The sequence below is a fragment of the Rana temporaria genome, chromosome 4, assembly GCF_905171775.1.
Source record: "Rana temporaria chromosome 4, aRanTem1.1, whole genome shotgun sequence".
NCBI classification, from domain to species: domain Eukaryota; kingdom Metazoa; phylum Chordata; class Amphibia; order Anura; family Ranidae; genus Rana; species Rana temporaria.
This window is the reverse complement of record NC_053492.1, coordinates 385,548,630-385,569,137: the sequence shown is the minus strand read 5'-3', so window position 1 is coordinate 385,569,137 and position 20,508 is coordinate 385,548,630. Positions and strand designations below refer to the sequence as shown.

Genomic DNA, 20,508 nt, shown 5'->3' with positions numbered 1-20,508 from the left:
AGGAACTTCTCTAAGCGTTATGGAGATGAGGAAAGGTCTGTGTTCTTTGTAATGCATCAGAAATATAGCAGGCAGGGCTGACACCAGGTGCTTAGAAATTAATTTAGAGCTGTGCTGTCATGTCAAAGAGGAAGGTAGGAGCACACTACATTTTTGGCAAATCAACAGCTATTTTTCTGTACTTTCTTCTTCCCTGCAAAGTAAAGGCATAATGTGCTAGTATGCACCGCATACTAGTACATTATGTGACACTTACCTTCAAATGAAGCCCACGCCGTCCCTGCTGCAGGCCGCTTTATCTTCACCCGTCTTTCTTCTGGGGTTTGCGTTCTCTGGCTGTGTGACTGGTCAAAGCAGCATGAGGTCACTCCCATGCATGTGTGCTGGAGCCGCCGGTCACAGCACACTCTCCTGAAGAAGCGGGATGGGCCATTCCTTCAGAGTGCATGCGCTGATGACGGCGCACGTTAAGGAGATTTTTACAGTACCTATAGGTAAGCCTTATTCTAGGTTTACCTATAGGTAAAAATTTCACAGGGAGAATTAAAACCTCTTTAATAGAATAAAATATAGGTGAAATGTGCATGTATTCCAGAAATGCACTAAATATTTTTTCTTTGCCTTGGTATATGCTTTAATTTATAACGTAGTAAAAGTCCACATATGCAAATCAATAAATCAATGCCTATCTAGTGGGCAGAGCCAACTGCTGACTAGGGATGAGCTTTGTGTTCGACCCGAACATCGTATGTTCGATCGTTCGTCGAATTACGAACGGTATGGGCCATTCGTGCCAAATTCGAGTGGCGTGTCACGGCCCATAATTCACTGCGGCATCGCAGTTCATTGCTGGCTGATAATTGGCCAAGCATGCACTATGACCCGCATGCTTGGCCAATCACAGCTTGCAAAAAACGGAAAACAATAATTGGCCAAAGCAAGGGTGGCTTTGGCCAATTATGGCTCAGGGGGTTTAGTACACGCCCCACACTATATAAGGCCGCCTGGAAGTCAGCCTTGTGTAGTGTGTTGCGGTGGTTTACAGAGAGAGAGAGTGTCATTTTTTTTAGTTAGATAGAGCAGGCATGCAGGCAGGCTAGTCAGTTAGAGTTACAGTGTGTAGAGGATATATATGCATCCCAGGTGCTGTATATGTATTTATACACTGTATTGAGTTTAGCTAGATCCGCTCTTCCTAATTTACTGACAGGCAGGCAGGTGATTGTGCTAGCTGCAGTATTTTCACTTGGTGTACTGTGTCCTCTGCACAGTGTGCACCTAAAGCTACGTGAATACAATTGCTGTTGTTCTCATATTAATACCACAGGCAGTGGCTGATCAGCAAGTATTTTCACTGTGCCCATTCCTGCGCCCACCAAGAGTAACTGTGAGGGCTTACAGTGTTGTGGCACCAGCACCACCACGACCACCACCACCAACAAAGGCCCAATTTTTCTCCCCCTGTTCAACAGGGGCATGTAATTACAATTCTTGATCTAATATTTAACAGCAGGGCCCATTCCTGCGCCCACCAAGAGTAACTGTGAGGACTTACAGTGTTGTGGCACCAACGCCAGCACCAAAGGCCCAATTTTTCTACCACTATTCAATAATGGCATGTAATTACAATTCTTGATATAATAATTCACAGCAGGGCGACTAACTGTAAGGGGCTTACAGTGTTGTGGCAACACCGACTCCTAGGGCCCAAATTTACGGCAGGCCCCCTACTTTCAAACATCCAACTTACAAACGACTCCTACTTGCAAAAGGAAGGAGACAACAGGAAGTGAGAGGAAATCTAGCCCTAGGAAGGGAAATTCTCTTCTGTAAGAGGTGTCTCCTGTCCACTGATGCTTTATCACTAAAAAACCCACATTTTCAAAAAAACATTTGTCATTGGGACAGAAAGTGAGGTGCAATCTTCTGAACAGATGCGCACAGACAGCAAAACAAATGTTACAGGGGTGATAATCCTTCTTTATGTTTTCCAAAAGGTTTAAAATGTGATTTTTTTTGGCTGGAGCTACACTTTAAAAAAAGTACCAGTTCAAAATTACAAACAGATTCTACTTAACAACAAACCTACAGTCCCTGTCTTGTTTGCACTGCCTGTATACTGCTGTTCAAAGTATATAGGGACAAAGGGGCTGGTAATGACCTGGGGGAGGCTAATAGCCCATGCTATTTTTCTTAATGATTTTCATCCATATTGCAGGGACCAGACATTACATTAAAGCCGCAATCAGTTTTAAATGACTTTTTCCTTATAGTAATGTCATTTTGTGCAGGGACAGTTCTAAACATGTGCCACTTCACAGGCATACTATAGACACTCAGCAGGTACTGCATCATTAAAATGACTGCTCCCGACAAAACGTCCGTTTTTAAAGCTTTTTTTTCCATTGATACATGTTCCCTGGGGCAAGACCCGGGTCCCCAAACCCGTTTTACGACAATAACTTGAATATTAGCCTTTAAAATTTGCACTTTTGATTTCGAACATTCGAGGCCCATAGACTTCAATAGGGTTCTAAAGTTTGTGCGAACGATCGGTCCGTTTGAAGGTTCTGGTGCGAACCGAACGGGGGGTGTTCAGCTTATCCCTACTGCTGACATATTATACCTCTTGATGTGTCAAGTGACAAGATTTCCCTGCTCTAGACCTAATGACTGCATCTATTGTGTAGACCTGGGAACGTAAGCAGTGAGATCTTCCCACTGTCACAAAGACATACACTATATAAAACTGTATCAAAATGCACCAAGAACTGAAATATTCATGTTGGTTGAACAGCCTTTTAATTCTGTAGTTGGCAAATCTTGGGATTCGTGTCAGTTTTAATTAGGGGACAGGCAGAGGTAATATCAACATTTTGTAAATCTTACAACTTTTTGGTTAATTACTAAACACAACAATCTTCAGCTTTTGGTATACATTATTGTTTATTTTTGGACTAAATTATATCATTATGTTGAAATAATAGTGATCAGAGCTTATAATTTGTTGCATGCTTTTGAAGAACCTATATACATAGATGTGCTCTTGAAACACAAATCACTTACTGTTTTGTATGATTTTTTTTTTTAGTTACTTGCCCAGCACTGGAAGATCCTGAAAATGGAAAAAAGTTTGGGTCTAAATATCTCGTAGATCATGAAGTCCATTACACATGTGACTCTGGATACCAGCTTATTGGACCCAGCAGCAGGCTCTGTCAACAGAATGGAAGTTGGACTGATGATACTCCTTACTGCAAAGGTTTACATTGAGATTCATTATTAACACTGTACATAATTAAGCAAAAAATATAATAAATGTTTAATTAAATAAAGGAAGTATACGTTTCAAGCTAAATACACAACTAAAATATATTTGTGAACTATATTCTTCAATTGACCTGTTCCAGTAGAAAATAAATAAGCCAATCAGGAAATGGGGGATGATGTCATTATCCAGGCAGAAAGAAAAAAGATGGACTTCCTGCTCCTCCTCAGTAAGCTGTTCAGTAAGCTGTTCTGGCTGACTAACCACGGCTCGGATGATGGTGGAAAGCTTACAGAGGAGAAACAGGAAGTGAGAAATTCAGACAAAGAAAAAAAATATTTAGAAGGGAAATTGAAGGAAAAGGTAAGTGAACCAACAATGCACTAGCTTAAAGGAACCTATTTAGAAAATAAAAAACAAACCTTTACAACCCCTTTAACTTTGGTGGGTCTAAAAGTCTGGCAAGCGCATCTGAAATGTAGAGGTGTCCAGAGCACTTGGTCAAATTGTGTGTTATTAAGAGCACCAGTGGCTATGTTATTTATTGATGGACTTTTGCACTGACACTTGTTATATGGATGGTCTTACTTTGATTGTTATTTGAAGGATACTATAGCGCAACACTTTTTATTCAAACACTTTCTATGTGCACCAGGGTATTGGGGATGCTTGTGAATGCTGTTTTTGTATCCAAGTTTAATTTGTATTTTGATTAATTGATTTAATTTGTTTGTCTATGTTTTCATAAAATAGGTAACACTACGAGCAGCTTTTCACATTTTAGTCTTAGCAAGGAGACCTCCAGCTTTAGCATAGCTGGGACATAGCTGGGACCTTGATGAGCTCAAGTAATTTTCAGCTGGGCTACCTGGGAGGGCAGCAGGACAAAAACCCTGACTGCTCCAAGGTTAGACTATTTATGTGATCTGCAGCCACCTACTGGGCATGCCTCCCCAGAGACCTCATAAATATTTAGACTACATATTTGACCTGCTCCACTCCTATGTTCTATAGCCTTCCACAAGGCAGGGAGAAGCAGTAAAGCCTACAGCCTGTGGGTCCCTGATCAATTCAAAGAAATCAACAACTGCTCCGCTAATTACAGAGGAGCCCAAAAAGAACTAAATTTACCTGATAAGCCTAGCATCTAACTAGGAGGTGCGTGCTACAGTTATACAGTATCCATTACATATGCTCATAGGTTTGCCAAAAATGTAAAAACAGAAAGAATGACTAAGCACATAATATATAAGTCTTTCAGAAGTCTCTGCCCAGTGACTACATTTTTGATGTCTGTGATATTGTAAGCAAACAAATAACTCCTTAGCTCAGATAGATGAAATGTCGTATGATGCAGACAAATTTTAGGAAACTATTAAATCACCATGCTCTAAATTTCTCACAGACTAAGACCCAGATTCAGATACATTTGCGTATCTTTCGGCGGGCGTAGCGTATCTCAGATACACTGCGCCGCCGTAACTTACAGCGGCAGGTCCCGTATTCAGAAACAACTTGCGCTGTAAGTTACGGCGGCGTAGTGTAACTGGGCCGGCGTAAGCCCGCCTAATTCAAATGTAGAGGAGGTGGGCGTGTTTTATGTTAATTACTCGTGACCCCACGTAAATGATGCTTTTTACGAACGGCGCATGTGCCGTCCTTGGACGTATCCCAGTGCGCATGCTCCAAATTACACCGCAAAGCCTCATTGGTTTCAACGTGAACGTAACTTAAGCAAAGCCCTATTCGCGAACGACTTACGCAAACGACGCAAAATTCGACGCTGGCCCGACGTCCATACTTAACATTGGCTACGCCTCATAGAGCAGGGGTAACTTTACCCTGGAAAAAGCCTTACGTAAACAACGTAAAAAAATGCGCCGGGCGGACGTACGTTTCTGAATCGGCGTATCTACCTAATTTGCATATTCAATGCGGAAGTCTAGGGAAGCGCCCCTAGCGGTCAGCGTAAATATTGCACCCTAAGATACGACGGCGTAGGAGACTTACGCCGCTCATATCTAGGCAACATTGAGGCGTATCTGATTCTATGAATCAGGCGCCGAGATGCGACCCCCCGCATTCGGAGTTACGACGGCGTATATCTGGAGATACGCCGACGTAACTCTTTTCTGAATCCGGGCCTAAGATTACAGCGCTTCCATGAAAGGTAAAATAGAAATTTAAATAAAACATTTATTTAAACAGAAATAAACTTTTATTTTCCAAGATAGGTAAGTAAAATAGTGCATCGCAGCTTTTAACTTTCAATGGGTTTTTTATTAAAGGTATACAATGAAATCTGTAAAAATACAAATTATTTGGGACTTTTGGTAACATTTCAAGTTAAAACTGTAGAAAGTAAAGAGATAAAAAATAAAGAAGTACATTCTATTTCACTGTATCTCCATAATATAGACATACACTGTATAGGGTTGATTTACCAAAGGCAAATAGGCTGTTCAGTTTGCATGGGAATTTTCCCTTACCTTAATGGGTGAGGTGAAGTTTTGTGGACTTCCAGTCTCGTGCAAGCAAAACTGCTATTTTTTTTTTTTTTTTCCTTGCATGTGATTAGGAATTCTTTGCATAATGATTTTTTTACCACATTCACTAAGCTAAATGAAAATTCCTTTGAAAAGTGAAATGTTATTTTGGAAAGTGAATATGCTTGACTCGTTAAGTAAATAAACCCCATATTCTCTTTATGAGTACAGAAGAACAATGTGCAGAGCAAAAATAAAGAGAAACGAAGGATAAAAAGAAGAAGGAAGATGAGGACACCTCAAAGATTGTGTTTTGATGGCTAGAGGAGGAAAGGGATCAATAATTTTAGGAAGTTAATCCAAGTGTTACAGACATTGTCAAAATGTTCGTGTTTATAATTTACAGTGTTGTAGCCCTTATCAAAGATATTTTAATCTTAGCAGCTATGAAAATCGATAATGTCTTCCAGAATTGTGCTATTGATCTTTTTGCAACCAGCATTATAAAGAAGATAGGGATTGAGAGTATTTATGGAAGTTGGATGTAGGTTTATTTTAAAGGGCCATGCATGGGTCTATATTTATTTTAAAATCTTAGACCTTGTGTGTGAGATTATATAGCTTGTTCTAACATTTTGGTACCTGGACACCACATGTGAAAAATGTAAATGGAGAACAATTTCAAATAGATAAAACCTTGAACTTAGCTTCCATTGAAACATATGTATAATGCCTTTAAATATGCAAGGGGGCCAACTGTGTTTCCCCTGGATCTATTTCCCAGGCAATCATGTGAGTACATTTTGTCAGAATAACGAACTTGAAGTGAGCTTACAGCATTAAAATACCTCCTCTGTGCCCACTGCCCAACAGCTTGTAAGCACCCGTTTGCATAATTAGAATGAATCATAGGGCCAGATTCACAGCAGAAATACGCCGGCGTATTTTCAAATTTGCCGCGTCGTATCTTGATTTGGAATCCTCAAACCAAGATACGACGGCTTTTGGCATAGATCCGACAGGCGTACGGCTTCGTACGCCTTCGGATCGTAGGTGTAATTCTCCGGTGGCCGCTGGGTGGAGTTTGCGTCGTTTTCCAGCGTCGAGTATGCAAATTAGCTGTTTACGGCGATCCACGAAGGTACGCGCGTTCGTCGCATAGTTTTTACCGTCGCAATCTTAAGCCTGCTATTTCATGGCTTAGATTTAAACCAGCCATGTTAAAGTATGGCCGTCGTTCCCGCGTCGAATTTCAATTTTTTTTTGTGTAAGACGTCCGGGAATACGAAAGTACGTTACGCACGTCGCCGTTCAAAAAACACGTCGGGGCACAGAAATTTCGCGCAAAGCGCGGTGGGAAATTTTCACACGGAGCATGCGCAGAACGTTCGGCGCGGGAGCGCGCCTAATTTAAATGGTACACGCCCCATTTGAATTAGGCGGGCTTGCGGCGGACGGCTTTACGTTACACCGCCGTAAGTTTACATGCAAGTGCTTGGTGAATCAGGCACTTGCGTTAAAAAGTTGCGGTGGTGTAACGTAAATGAGTTACGTTACGCCACAGCGCAGGTACATGAATCTGGCCCATGATATCTTCTGATGTATCGAGGTGAGTGTGAGAGAAGTGTAGGATATGGTGAAGTCTAAATCTTTACACTAACCTGGGGTGGGCACCTTTAGATATTTTTTTTATAGCAAATGTTCTGGTGTGTACATGCCTTAGAGCAGCCTTCAAAATGTCCCCTTGCCTGCTTGCATTTGGCAAGTGGAAAAAACTTGAGGGTGCATATGGGACTGTTTTGGAGGGGGGGAGGGGGAGGGCGCGGTCGCCACCGGTAGGCGTGGTTGAATGGGAGCCATTCTCCCAGCGATCAGGCAGGAATCTGTGGAAGAGAGGGGAGAGGAAGAGAAGAGCTGGCCAGAACACACAGAGCGGGGATCCCCCGCTGTGACACAGCTTTGATTTGAATTGCCCGGCGGCTGCCGTCCAGCAAAGTCCCGCCTCCTGGACCCGCTCTTATGATAGACAGCACACTGGTCCAATGCTGGGACATGTGATGTCTATCATAGGAGCCAGTCCAGGAGGCGGTACTTCGTTTGACTTCGGCTGTCAGTCAATTAAAATCAAAGCTGTGTCAGAGTGGGAGATCCTTGCTCTGTGTGACCCAACTCTCCTTTTCCTCTCCTCTCTCAGATCCCCATGCACTGGTGAGGCTGCACTGATGGGCACTGGTGAGGCTGCATTGATGGGCACTGGTGAGGCTACGCTAATGGGCACTGGTGAGGCTGCATCGATGGGCACTGCCCAGGCTGCATTAATGGGCACTGATGAGACTGCATTGATGGGCACTGGTGAGGCTGCATTGAGGGGTATTGATCAGGCTGCAATGATGGGCACTGGTGAGGCTGCATTGATGGGCACTGGTAAGGCTGCATTGATGAGGGTGCATTTGTAGTCACTGATGAGGCTGCATTGATGGGCACTGATAGGCTGCATTGATGGGTACGGATCAGGCTTCATCAATGGGCACTGGTGAGGCTGCATTGATGGGTACTAATGAGGCTGCATTAATGGGCACTGATGAGGCTGCATTGATGTGCACTGATGGTCACTGATAGGCTGCATTGATGGGCAATGATGAGGCTGCATTGATGGGCAATGATGAGGCTGCACTGATGGGCACTGATAAAGTTGTTGTAAATATTTATTTGTGTAACTTAATTTTGCATAAAACATTTAACAGTATAATTTTATAAGATAATTTATGAGGGCGTGTTTAGGGGCGGGGCAGGGTAGGGGTTGGGTGGGGAAACTGGTGGTGAGTAACTCTTAAGACCTGGCTAGTGGCTCAGGACTTAGATTTTGAGCCCTGCCTTACAATAAAATGTCCAATGAAGTTTAATCTTCTCTTAGCCCACTAATAGAAAATCGTGGGAATAGCCCTGTGGGAAGGCTGTGTAATTGAACAGTACTGTGGGGTGAATAGTCAGATTTTAAATGAAATCTTATAGTCATTTTACAGAGCCAATAAAAAGGGTAAGGTTGAGGCTAGGATTGCTGACCTCTTTTGTGAGGGCGTACACATAATTAGGTCTGTAGAAATGGTAATGCAGACTGTTGCCTCTAAAACAACCCAGTTTGGATTATTAGTGAATTGAGTACATATTGCACATACAATAGTTGTGTAGGTTGAGCAGCTTGATGATATTTACTGAGATGTGGGACACATGAACTCTCGAAGTCGATCCCAGGAATTTTAGTAGATTAACATCTGAAATAGTATGAATGTTTTTGATTTCAATGATTCTCCCTATCCAAGATACAAGGTATGTTGGGCATTTATTCATATCTAGGTAAGTTGTTTAAATAAAGGTAGGTAATTAATCCAACAGAATTGTTCAATAGAAGGGGTAAACTTTTTCTTCGTATATGGTAAGTGGGTGGTTTACTATGGAAATGGAAAACTATTTTTTATGTGGATGAGGGCTTCAGCAGGAAGAGTCACATTAATTGCCATGGACTTTGATGAATTAAATTGTTAGTCTGAAACTTTTGCAAATTAATCTAGGTTTTGCAGTTTGGGGGTGGTTGTAAGTAGGGATGTGATAAATAAAAGGTGTATGTATGTTCTGCTTCTGCAATTTAAGCACTGAAAGTATGATCTCTATAACTGATCCAGTTGTGGTAAGATTGTTTTAGCAAAGAGACTCAGTAGCTTGGCAGACAGTGACTCGATCCAAATGCCATCTTGCAAATTTAAAAGCATTAATCCAGGCCCATCACGCTAGCGAACCCGGTGGGAGCTGTTCCACATGCCTTCATGCCCTTCTCTATCCCTCCTTCTCTCCTTCCTCTCATCTGTTTCTTATCTAACTCTATTTTTCTCTCCCCCTCTTTCACTGTTGGTTGTGTATTTTATTTTATTTTTTCTGTACTGTTGGTGCTGTTTTACTAAGCTTTTACCTGCGGGACACAGGGGTGTCCTTTTTTTTGTGGGCTACCTGGACGACCCTCAGGTTTCTAGCCATCTGGGTACTTCAAGATTGCCGCCACCCTAGAGCCGAACGTAGGGCCGCCTTGCCCTCCTCCAGTTTGGGGGGTGAGGCCTGTCCACATGGATCGAATATCCGGGTCAGGCCGGGACAGGCGGGGTGCCCCGGCATTTGAACGTTACTGACAGTGGTTCTCCCCGGAGACAAGAGATGGTTGTCCATGCTTGGGCCAGGCTAAACATGCCCCCTGGGGTCCCTTCCCTCCTCATCACCCTCCTTTTACCCCCACACCCCTCATACTCTCTTCTTTCCCTGGCCTCCTGCCCTTCCCCTCCCTCCCTGGTTGCTTTGGCTTTGTTGTAAAGCCATACTGTTTTTTTTTTTTATGTTTGTTTGTTTTGTTTTTAACCTTGTATTTTGAAAACGGAAAATAAAGATTATACAAAAAAAAACATTAATCCAAAATCTTGTGCAGATCATAACTGATGAACATCAGATAGGTCAACAAATATCATAATGCTTTACTAAAACTGGAGAGTGGAAAATCTGGTGCAGCTGTACATAATTGAACAAACTGAAGTTAGAAGCTGATTGGCTGCCATGCACAGCTGCACCAGATTCTGAGTGCTCCAGTTTCAGTAAATCCCCTCCATTGTGTCTAGCTCCAACAGCATACAGTACAAGTGGTAAATGGAGGCTAAAGCATGAAGAAGAAGGGTGGGACTAACTACATAGAGCATCCCCTAGCTATGGAGTGAGGTAGGGACAACATTTTTAAAGGCAAACAAACGCACAGTGGAAGTGGAACATGGTAGTCTACAAAGTGTTCATATTTCTGCTCTCTACCTCCACATGACACTTCCTTTTTATTAAGATTGTTACAGATGAGACACAAAAAGGATTCAAAAAGGATAGTGAAAAATATAGATAATAGCAGCCATCCTTGTCTTGTACCATGTTGTATATTGATAAGGTGTGAGGAATATCTGTGTATGCATGTAACAGTTGTGGGAGTGATGCAGAGGATCCAAACAGTTTCAAGAAAGTTAAGAACAAAGCTCCAGAGTCCTATAATAATAGACATAGGAGTCAAGGAAACCAATTCAAACTCCTTATCTTGGATATAAAACCTACTTGGCCTGTATAAATGTAATGATCTCTAACATTAGGTAGCCTATTTGCAAGAATTTTAGTGAGGGAATTGTATATCAATGTTGATCAAGAAGATCTGCAAAAATGTTATGTGGTTTCATATCAAAATAATATATCTTTTTTGAGATTCTGATCGACTAATGCCTTTTCCGATGGATAAAGTCAGATGGAATTTTTTCATCGGATATTCTGACCGTGTGTGTGCCTTATCGGAGATCCATCGGAAATTCAGACGGACTTAGAAAGAGAACATGTTCTTTTTTTTTTTTTCGATGCAAAAAATTTCTATCGAAAATTCCGTTCGTCTGTATGGAACTCCGACGGAGAAAAACAATGCATGCTCAGAATCAAGTCGACGCATGCGCGGAAGCATTGAACCTAATTTTTCTCGGCTCGTCGTAGTGTTGTACGTCACCGAGTTTGGACAGTCGGAATTTGGTATGACAGTGTGTTTTGCAAGACAGCTTGAACGGAATTCCGCCAGAAAAATCCGTCTGAGTTTATCCCAACAGAAATTCCGATCGTGTGTACGGGGCACAAGAGAATCCTAATTTTTCTGTAGCTGAGTCCTCCTTATTCCCAGTGACTTTGCAAGTATCTTCCAGAACATTCCAGTGTGATCTCTTCGCCCCCAGTGTTCCCAGTGCCATCCAGGCTATTCCCAGTGACTCTTTGTCTGTTCTTGCCTGTAACCTGTATCCTTGCACCTGTTGTATGCTCTGAGCATTTTGATGTACTTCTGCCTCTGTCTCCCTTGTGTCCCTCTGTGTTCCTCATTTTCTGTTTCTACTACTCACTCCTAGTGATTCTGTGTGTCTACGTGCACTACTACCCATTCCCACTGCCTCAGTGTGTTTGAGTGCACTCCCGCCATCTTGGGCTCTACTCTTACTGACATTTGATCCCGATCTGTTGGCTCTGCTTGGCACTCTTTTGGAGATATTTTCCATTACTTACTATCCGCACAGTAACACAAACAGCATTTAAAATCTAGTTGGCTGCATTCATGAAGACATTAAGGAGAAGCTTAAACTATGTAATTTGTTCGTTTTGAATGCACTATGTACCACCATGAAAGGATTTTGATTTTTTACCGCGTAAAGAAGGAAATGTTTGAAGAGTGGTAAGCCAGTGTTACCATTCTCATATCATTGATATTATTCCCATGCCAACATATAGGATAGTTTACTTTGTGGTTTCAGTATGACTTAATATGTAGAATCGTAGATGAAAGCTTGTACTTGGAATTGACAGCTGGTTGCCATAAAGACTCAAAGGGAAAATTAGTTGTAGTCAAAGGAACTTTAGAAATGCACTTCCATTATATCTATAAAAAAAAATAGCTTCTGGCAAATCAGTTTGTTTGAAGTAATTCACAGGAATAAATGCTTTCCTGGAAAATTAAGATCCCCAAAAGCTAACCCCCTCGGGTTGCCAACCGCCAGTAAATTTACTAATAGTTTGTAAAAATCAGTGATTTTTTTACAATTGCCAGTAAATATCAGGGGCTGATAATTTCATTCTGCGTTGACTTTTTAAGTGTAAATCAAGCAAATTATTTTGTTATAGGTATTGTCAGGCCCCATGCACACGACCGAGTTTCTCGGCAGAATTCAGCCAGAAACTCGGTCGGAGCTGGATTCTGCCGAGAAACTCGGTCGTGTGTACACTTTTCAGCGAGGAAGTCGACGAGGAACTCGTCGGGCCGAAAAGAGAACATGTTCTCTATTTCCTCATTGTTCAATAAAGAAAGTCGGCCCGCCGAGATCCTCGGCGGCTTCCACACTGAACTCGACGAGGAACTCGATGTGTTTGGCACGTCGAGTTCCTCGGACGTGTGTACGGGGCCTTAGTGTTTCCATATCATGTTTATACTGTTCAAATATTCACTGTGTTAGTTTTCAATAAGAGTTCTGTAATTTCTCAGGTTGCCAGTAAAAAATGTGCTCCGCCAGTAAATTTTCCATGTTTTGTCAGTAAAAAATGCTGCGGGAGGTTGGCAACCCTGCTACCACCCCCTGTTCAGCCCCCGCTGATTTGAACAAAATGTATATGGGTCTGGCAAATAGCACAAAAATGGCCAGTGGGGTCTGAGAAAACCTTAGCTTGTACGTTTTGAACAGATCAGCTAGTCTTAAGCCTCGTACACACACTCAGTTTTCTCGGCAAGAACCAGCAAGAAACCTGCTGGCCGAGTACACCGAGAGTGTGTACGAGGCTTTCAGGTTTCCCGTCTGGAAATCTGCCCAGAATCTCGACAAGAAAAATAGAGATCCTGCTCTCTATTTTGTCGTCGAGATTCTTGTCGGCCTGTTTCCCGACGAGAAACCCAAGCGTCTGTATACTTACCTGTCGCTGTGGAAACCCGTGCATGCTTAAAATAAGTTAGACGCATGCGCGGTAGCTTCCACGGCATAGGTTGGGTGATGCAAGATGGCGGCGACAGCATCGAATGTGACGAGCGCATGGTCGTCATACGCGATGACATCACCGTGTTCTTGCCTTTCAAAAGAACCGCGGTTCTTTTGAAATGAGTGTGTGTACACCTGAGGATATTCCTGGCAAGATTTTCTTGCCGGCTGAGTGTACAGACGTACGGTTCAAAAGAACCGCCGTTCTTTTGAATGGCACGAACGCAGTGGCATCATCAACTACGATGAGCATGCACTCGTCACATTTGATGCCGTCGCCGCTATCTTGCTTCACCCTACCTATGCCTTGGAAGCTACCGCACATGCGTCAAAGTAATTTCAAGCATGCACGGGTTTCCATGGAGGCAGGTAAGTATACAGACGCTCGGGTTTCTCGGCAGGAAAACTCTGCCGAGAATCACGTCTAGATTCTGGGCAGTTTTCTCGACGAGAAACCTCAATGCCTCGTACACACGCACGGTTTACTCGGCAAGAAAGCTCTGCCAGCAGTTGCTTCTTATGGGTCATTGACAAAGCATTTTTGAAGCCATTGATGATTACATGACTATCATTTTCAGAGTTAGGTAACCAATTGCAGCCTATGATTTTCCCTCATTAAACCTTTCCTTCAAGTATGGTCTGGATTTCCCTGTATTATATTTATAAGCATATAACATTTCAATAACAGGAGGGACAGCTTTTTTTTAAAATTATTGTTTTAAATGTTAAAGGGTTTGTAAACCCTCAATTTTTTTTTTTTAAAGAACAAACATCTCATACCTCCAATGTGCAGTTCGTTTTACACAGTGTGGCCCCGATCACCGTATTCTGGGGTCCCCCCGGCATCTCTTGCGGCTCCTCCCCACATCTGTAAACCCCCTGGGTGAAGCGCTCTCCCGGGGGAGGTTACCTTGCGGGGGTGCTCCAAAGTCCAGCATTTGTGTCTATTGACACAGAATGCCAGACTTGGCCCCACCCCCGGCGCCCGCGTCATTGGATTTGATTGATAGCAGCAGGAGCCAGTGGCTGCGCTACTATAAATCTATCCAATCAAGAGCGGAGAAGAGGTACAGCGCGTCTCCGCCGAGGGATCGAAGGGGTCAGGTGAGTAAAACGGGGAAAGGGGGGCTGGTCACTGAAGTTTTGCATAGGATGCATTAAGGTGAAAAAACACAAGGGTTTACAACCCCTTTAACAATTGTGTTTTTCTTAGTACTGTATAAACAGATTTATTGTAAATGTCTGCAGAACCCATTTTATTTCATTAATATGTAATGCATGCTTTTAAAAGCTCTTTTTATAGTGTTTATAGTACATTAAATACAACTTAAACACTGTGTCTGATTACAGTCCAGCAAGTCATTTATTCCATTCAAGTTTAACTACACCAAGCATTACATTTAATCCAGGCAGTGCTATAAACCACATTTTACGTGTCATCATCTGGTCCACATTATACTTTAGTTCTATACAGAGAACAGTGGTCATTTTTTACATTCTTGCAACATAGAAAAAATACAAAACATAGGGAATGATTCACACGAGTGTTGAATTTGAAGAATGAAGCAATGATTATTAACGCTCCTATAGCATTTATGATGTGTTTATGATGTGTTTAAGTGTTGCTTTTTTAGTGCTTAACCACTTAACCCCCGGACCATATTGCTGGTCAAAGACCAGAGCACTTTTTGCGATTCGGCACTGCGTCGCTTTAACTGACAATTGCGCGGTCATGCGCCGTGGCTCCCAAACAAAATTGGCGTCCCTTTTTCTCCACAAATAGAGCTTTCTTTTGGTGGTATTTGATCATCTCTGCGGTTTTTAGTTTTTGCGCTATAAACAAAAATATAGCGACAATTTAAAAAAACATTTTTTTTTTAGTTTTTGCTATAATAAATATCCCCCGAAAAAATATATAAAAAAACATTTTTTTTCCTCAGTTTAGGCCGATACGTATTCTTCTACATATTTTTCATAAAAAAATCGCAATAAGCGTTTATTGATTGGTTTGCGCAAAAGTTCTAGGCCCAGATTCTCAAAGGGCTTACGATGGCGCAGCGCCATGTACGCCGTCGTAAGTCCTAATCTGGGCCGTCGTATCTATGCGACTGATTCTTAGAATCAGTTACGCCTAGATATCCATTCGATCCGACAGGCGTAAGTCTCTTACACCGTCGGATCGTAACTGCAATTTTTTTTTTCCCCGCTAGGTGACGCTTTCATCGTTTTCCCCGTTGAGTATGCAAATTAGGTAGATACGCGAATTCCTGAACGTACGCGCGGCCGACGCAGTAAAGTTACGACGTTTACGTTAGGCTTTTCCCGGCGTAAAGTTGCCCCTGCTATATGAGGCGCAGCCATTGTTAAGTATGGCCGTCGTTCCAGAGTCGAAAATTAAAAAAATTACGTTGTTTGCGTAAGTCGTCCGTGAATGGTGCTGGACGTAATTTACGTCCACGTCAAAACCAATGACGTCCTTGCAACGTCATTTAGAGCAATGCACGCCAGGAAATTTTAGGGACGGCGCATGCGCTTAATTTAAATGAAACACGCCCCCTACCCGCTGAATTTGAATTCCGCTGGGTGATTTACGCTACGCCGCCGCAACTTTACAGGCAAGTGCTTTGAGAATAAAGCACTTGCCTGAAAAACTTGCGGCGGCGTAACGTAAATGAGATACGCCCGCACATTTTTGCGCCCATCTACGAGAATCTGGGCCATAGCGTTTACAAAATAGGGGGTATTTTTATTAATATTTTTTTTTACTAGTAATGGCGGCAATCAGCGATTTTTTTCGGTACTGCGACATTATGGCGGACACTTCGGACACTTTTGACACATTTTTGGGACCATTGGCATTTTTATAGCGATCAGTGCTATAAAAATGCATTGGATTACTATAAAAATGCCACTGGCCGTGAAGGGGTTAACACTAGGGGGCGGGGAAGGGGTTAAGTATGTTCCCTGGGTGTGTTCTAACTGTAGGGGGGTGGCCTCACTAGGGGAAATGACTGATCTTCTGTTCATACATTGTATGAACAGAAGATCAGCATTTCTCTCCCTGACAGGACCAGGAGCTGTGTGTTTACACACACAGCTCCCGGTCCTTGCTCTGTAACGAGCAATCGCGGGTGCCCGGCGGCGATCGCGTCCGCCGGGCACACGCACGTAGGTCGTTATATTACGGGCTCTCGCGCAGGGGAGCCGACCTGCCACCGTAATACGACAGTGGATGCTCGGCATGTGCTTAAAGAGCAAGTGATGTAGAGGAAATGATCTACTTTGAGGTGTGGTTAGGTTTTGGTGTGATAGCAGGCATTTTTGTGAATACCCAGCAAGATGGATTCATGAACTTTGATTTGTTTGACATATGTCTTGGTCCAGCTAAACCATAAAAAAGCTTTGCCACTGCTCATTGCCTCTGTTCCTACTTGGCATTGTCAGTATTGCTAGCTGGCTTGATGTTTTTTGCCTGCAGTCAAAAGAAAATGGTGTTACCACTTTTATTTTCCAGTGAATTCTGGGAAACAGGAACCACTACCTCTCCCCCAATGCCCAGCTAACACTTCATAAATGCTTCACCAACATGCCGTAAATGCTCAATGCACTGTTAAAGCGGAGTTCCACTTGTTTTTCAGTTGATTAAAAGTCAACAGCTACAAAAAATGTAGTTGCTGACTTTTAATAAACACACACTCACCTGTCCCATATTCCAGTGATGCGGCCGCCCAAAGCCCCACTCCTCCCTCTCTCCTCTCCAGGATGCCGGCATTGCAAGTGTGGGCACCCGGCTTTGACGGCTTGTGTCATCACAGCCGGGTGCGCATTGCGGGTGCTGTTCTTTAAGACGGACCAACTATATCATAAATCCCTCTTTTTTGGGGGGGAATGTTAATTGACCTTTTTTGTCTGCTCATGAATACATTTAGATTGGATTAATCTTGAACTGTGGTCTTTTATCACATGGATTTCATATACAAATGCTGAGCTTGTCAGTGAAAAGGGAATGGTGAACATGAGGCCATAGCCAAAATTGCAACGCTTTTGGCAGGCAACACAGCTGAGTTGACCTGTATATTGGAGCAGAGTAGTTGGCTTTTTACCTCATATTCTACTTCAAGAATATGTCAACCCAGAATTTCATATTCCTGAATGTGCCTGCTGATCCATGTACTTGTATGAACAAGTATTCTGTTATCTTTGTGTTGCTTCTTTTGTATGAAATCCCTGGTGTTCCTGGCAGTTTCTCTGCTTTGCTATTAAAAACTGAGTACACTAGGCATGAGAGCACAGCGTGGTCAGTTTCCTGCCCCGCCCTCCCACACATACACAGACATTTATTGGAAAGACCAGTGTGCTACTGCTTCTCCCCCAAGATCCTTATGAAGCTGAGAACAGAGGTTAATGTGACCACTTATAAAAAATGGGGTAAAAAGGTATTTATAATTTATTTATATTTTTTTATATATATTTGCACATAAATGTTTTCTGAGTGGGTTGTTTTACAAGGTGAGGGTGTACATATGTTTTCAGTGTTTTGGTTTATTCATCATAAGGTATGTCAGAAAGGAATAATTGCAACAGATAGATTTTGGACTTAGTTGTTACTGTAGATCTATTGGCAATGCAGGATATGCCAATATGTTCAAGGCATGTTATTTGTTGCAAGGTAAATGTGTTCATTTTATCCATTAAGGCCCGGTTCACACTGGGGCGACTCGTCAGGCGACACAGCCGCCTGACAAGTCGCATCCCATTCTAGTGAATAGAACCGTTCTAATAGGAGCGACGCAAGTCGCTCCGACTTACAAAAAGGTTCTTGTACTATTTCGGGGGTGACTCGGGGTGGATTTGCATTGACTTTTATACAGAAGTCATTTTGCAAATCGCCTTAGATGTCGCGTTCATGTCGCCTGGCCGAGTCGCCCCCGAAGTCGTGCCGCCCCTGTGTGAACCGGCTCTAAGGCACTGCTGCTTTCCAATTTACATTGTATGTAGTTCTCAGCTTAACATATTGTAGCTCCCCCACAACATACACATTCTGCACATTCTTCCATTTGTACACTAATTAAAATAGTCATTGTGAATACGTTTTTTTTTTAAGATATTGGACAATGCAGTAGCCAACCTTGTCTGAATGGGGGAACATGCACAGAAGAGGGCAGCAACTACAAATGCAATTGTCCTCCTGAGTGGAAAGGAACCAACTGCCAGTTTAAAGCACCAACAGGTATGGAATGTTTTCATAAAAAATAAATGAGAGGAATATAGGTGAAATATGCTATACCTTGGATGGATTTTGGGGTCACCCTGCTTGGTATGAAGATGGTCAAGGAGTTTGGATATTTCCAGAACTTCAACAAGGGACATAGATGCCTGACTACTCTCCGAGTTGGGTGGATCAAATGCATTGATCTTCAGCGAGACATGTTTTTTTGCAAGGTGTCTGTAGGCGCCAGGGTCAAATCACATTAGTGTGGCATACATTGTTAGAATACAGAACTTCTAAATTGTTTTCCTGATGGACTAAGCAGCCGTTAAAAGCCTTACTTAGAATATCAGGTTTTGGGCTCAAGTAGTTATATCAGAAATTAAAAAAAATATTTAAAATCGAATTCTAGAATAACCCTAACTAATTAAAAAAATACTTCCTCCCCCCTCCTAACACCTATTTTATTTCCTAACCTGGTCAAGAAAGATGCATATAACTACCTGATTGCATGCCACTCCAGTTTGGTCAAGTAATCTCCCCTGTGTCAGCCAGTGGCCAGCTGCAGGGGAGAGCGCTTGATAACAACTGGTAAAGGCTGGGGCGGTGATGTCTCTCTTAAACTTTGATGGCCCATCTGTTGTAGGTGCTTCCTACAACACCTACAACAGATGCGCAATAAATGAAACTTGAATAAGAGTTCCCTTTTAAGGTGAGCAGGTGTTGTAAGCTAAGTCCTTTTTGGGGTAGGAGTCCTTGATGTAAGGTGTCCAAGATCTTCAGCTACTGTAACTATGAAGGGGCCCAAGATGTTGCTGTGTGTCTCTCAGGGAAAGCTTTGGGTGTAGGAATGAAAAGGATCAGGCCGAGTACACACGATTGGTCAAAACCGATGAAAACGGACTGAAGGACCGTTTCATCGGTCCAAACCGATCGTGTGTGGGCCCCATCGGTCAGTTATCCTTCTGTCAAAAAAAAGAGAACTTGCTTTAAAATTGAACCGATGGACGCCTAACCGATAGGTCAAAACCGATCGTTAGTATGCAAAAGCATCGGTCAAAAGGCAGCGCATGCTCAGAATCAAGTCGACGCATACTTAGAAGCATTGAACTTCGTTTTTTACAGCACGTCGTGTGTTTTACGTCACTGCGTTATGACTCGATCGGTTTTTTAACCGTTGGTGTGTAGGCACATCAGACCATCAGTCAGCTTCATCGGTTAAACGATGAAATGGTCCTTCAGTCCGTTTTCATCGGTTTTGACCGATCGCGTGTACGCGGCCTAAAGGTGTCTGCATGCAGTTTCTCTAAATATAATGTTAATGGTGGGCTTGTGCCCACTCACTACTCCTGGAGATATGAAAGCTCTTGGATAGAAGACATCTAGAACATGCCCTTTTAGAACCTACAGTCACATGAAAGATGCCCGACTGGTCACCTGACAACCCAGGGATTCAGCGGTTTACGTGTCGCTGTAGCTGAAAGTGGCTCCGGATAGCCATACTGCCATTGGAAGCCGGGTAGCTGAGGGTCTGCCTCCAGGGATAAGGCTCACTTATGGAAAGCACTCTGCGCCGCCCAGGCCGTGGCACCCTTTCACCTCCACCAGAGTGGCCTGGTACCTGGTACAGGGTTCCAAATGAGCGATTCTCTCTTTGGACCATTCTATTTATGTCCTCATCCAGAATTCCTCTTCTCTCCTGCTAGCTGAAGCTTGTAGTTTGCAGCAGCAGCAGGTCCATTAAAATCCCATCCCTCTGGAATACATATCCCAAGATCCTCTGCTTTAAGTAATGGTCTCTTTCTCTGACATCAGAAAATTATGACCCAATCCCCATGCTGGGCACTAGAGGCAACAAAGCTCAGTGTAATCTTTTTTTAAGGAATGTCCCATGATGGCAAAAGTGATATAGTCAGCACTTGGCTACAACGAACATTAGAGAAAATAGAATATTTATACCTAATGTAAAATTATTTTCTATGAGTTGTC

At 42.8% G+C, this 20,508-nt stretch overlaps 1 protein-coding gene across 1 annotated transcript in view; it reads left to right on the top strand.

Moving 5' to 3' along the window:
- The window catches only part of FBLN7 (fibulin 7), a 158,459-nt gene that overhangs the window by 119,632 nt on the left and 18,319 nt on the right, over positions 1-20,508 (top strand). The window contains exons 3-4 of the mRNA XM_040351083.1: positions 3,092-3,262; positions 18,415-18,540. Of these exons, the coding sequence (XP_040207017.1) occupies positions 3,092-3,262; positions 18,415-18,540 (297 nt within the window). The remainder of the gene's footprint in view (positions 1-3,091; positions 3,263-18,414; positions 18,541-20,508) is intronic.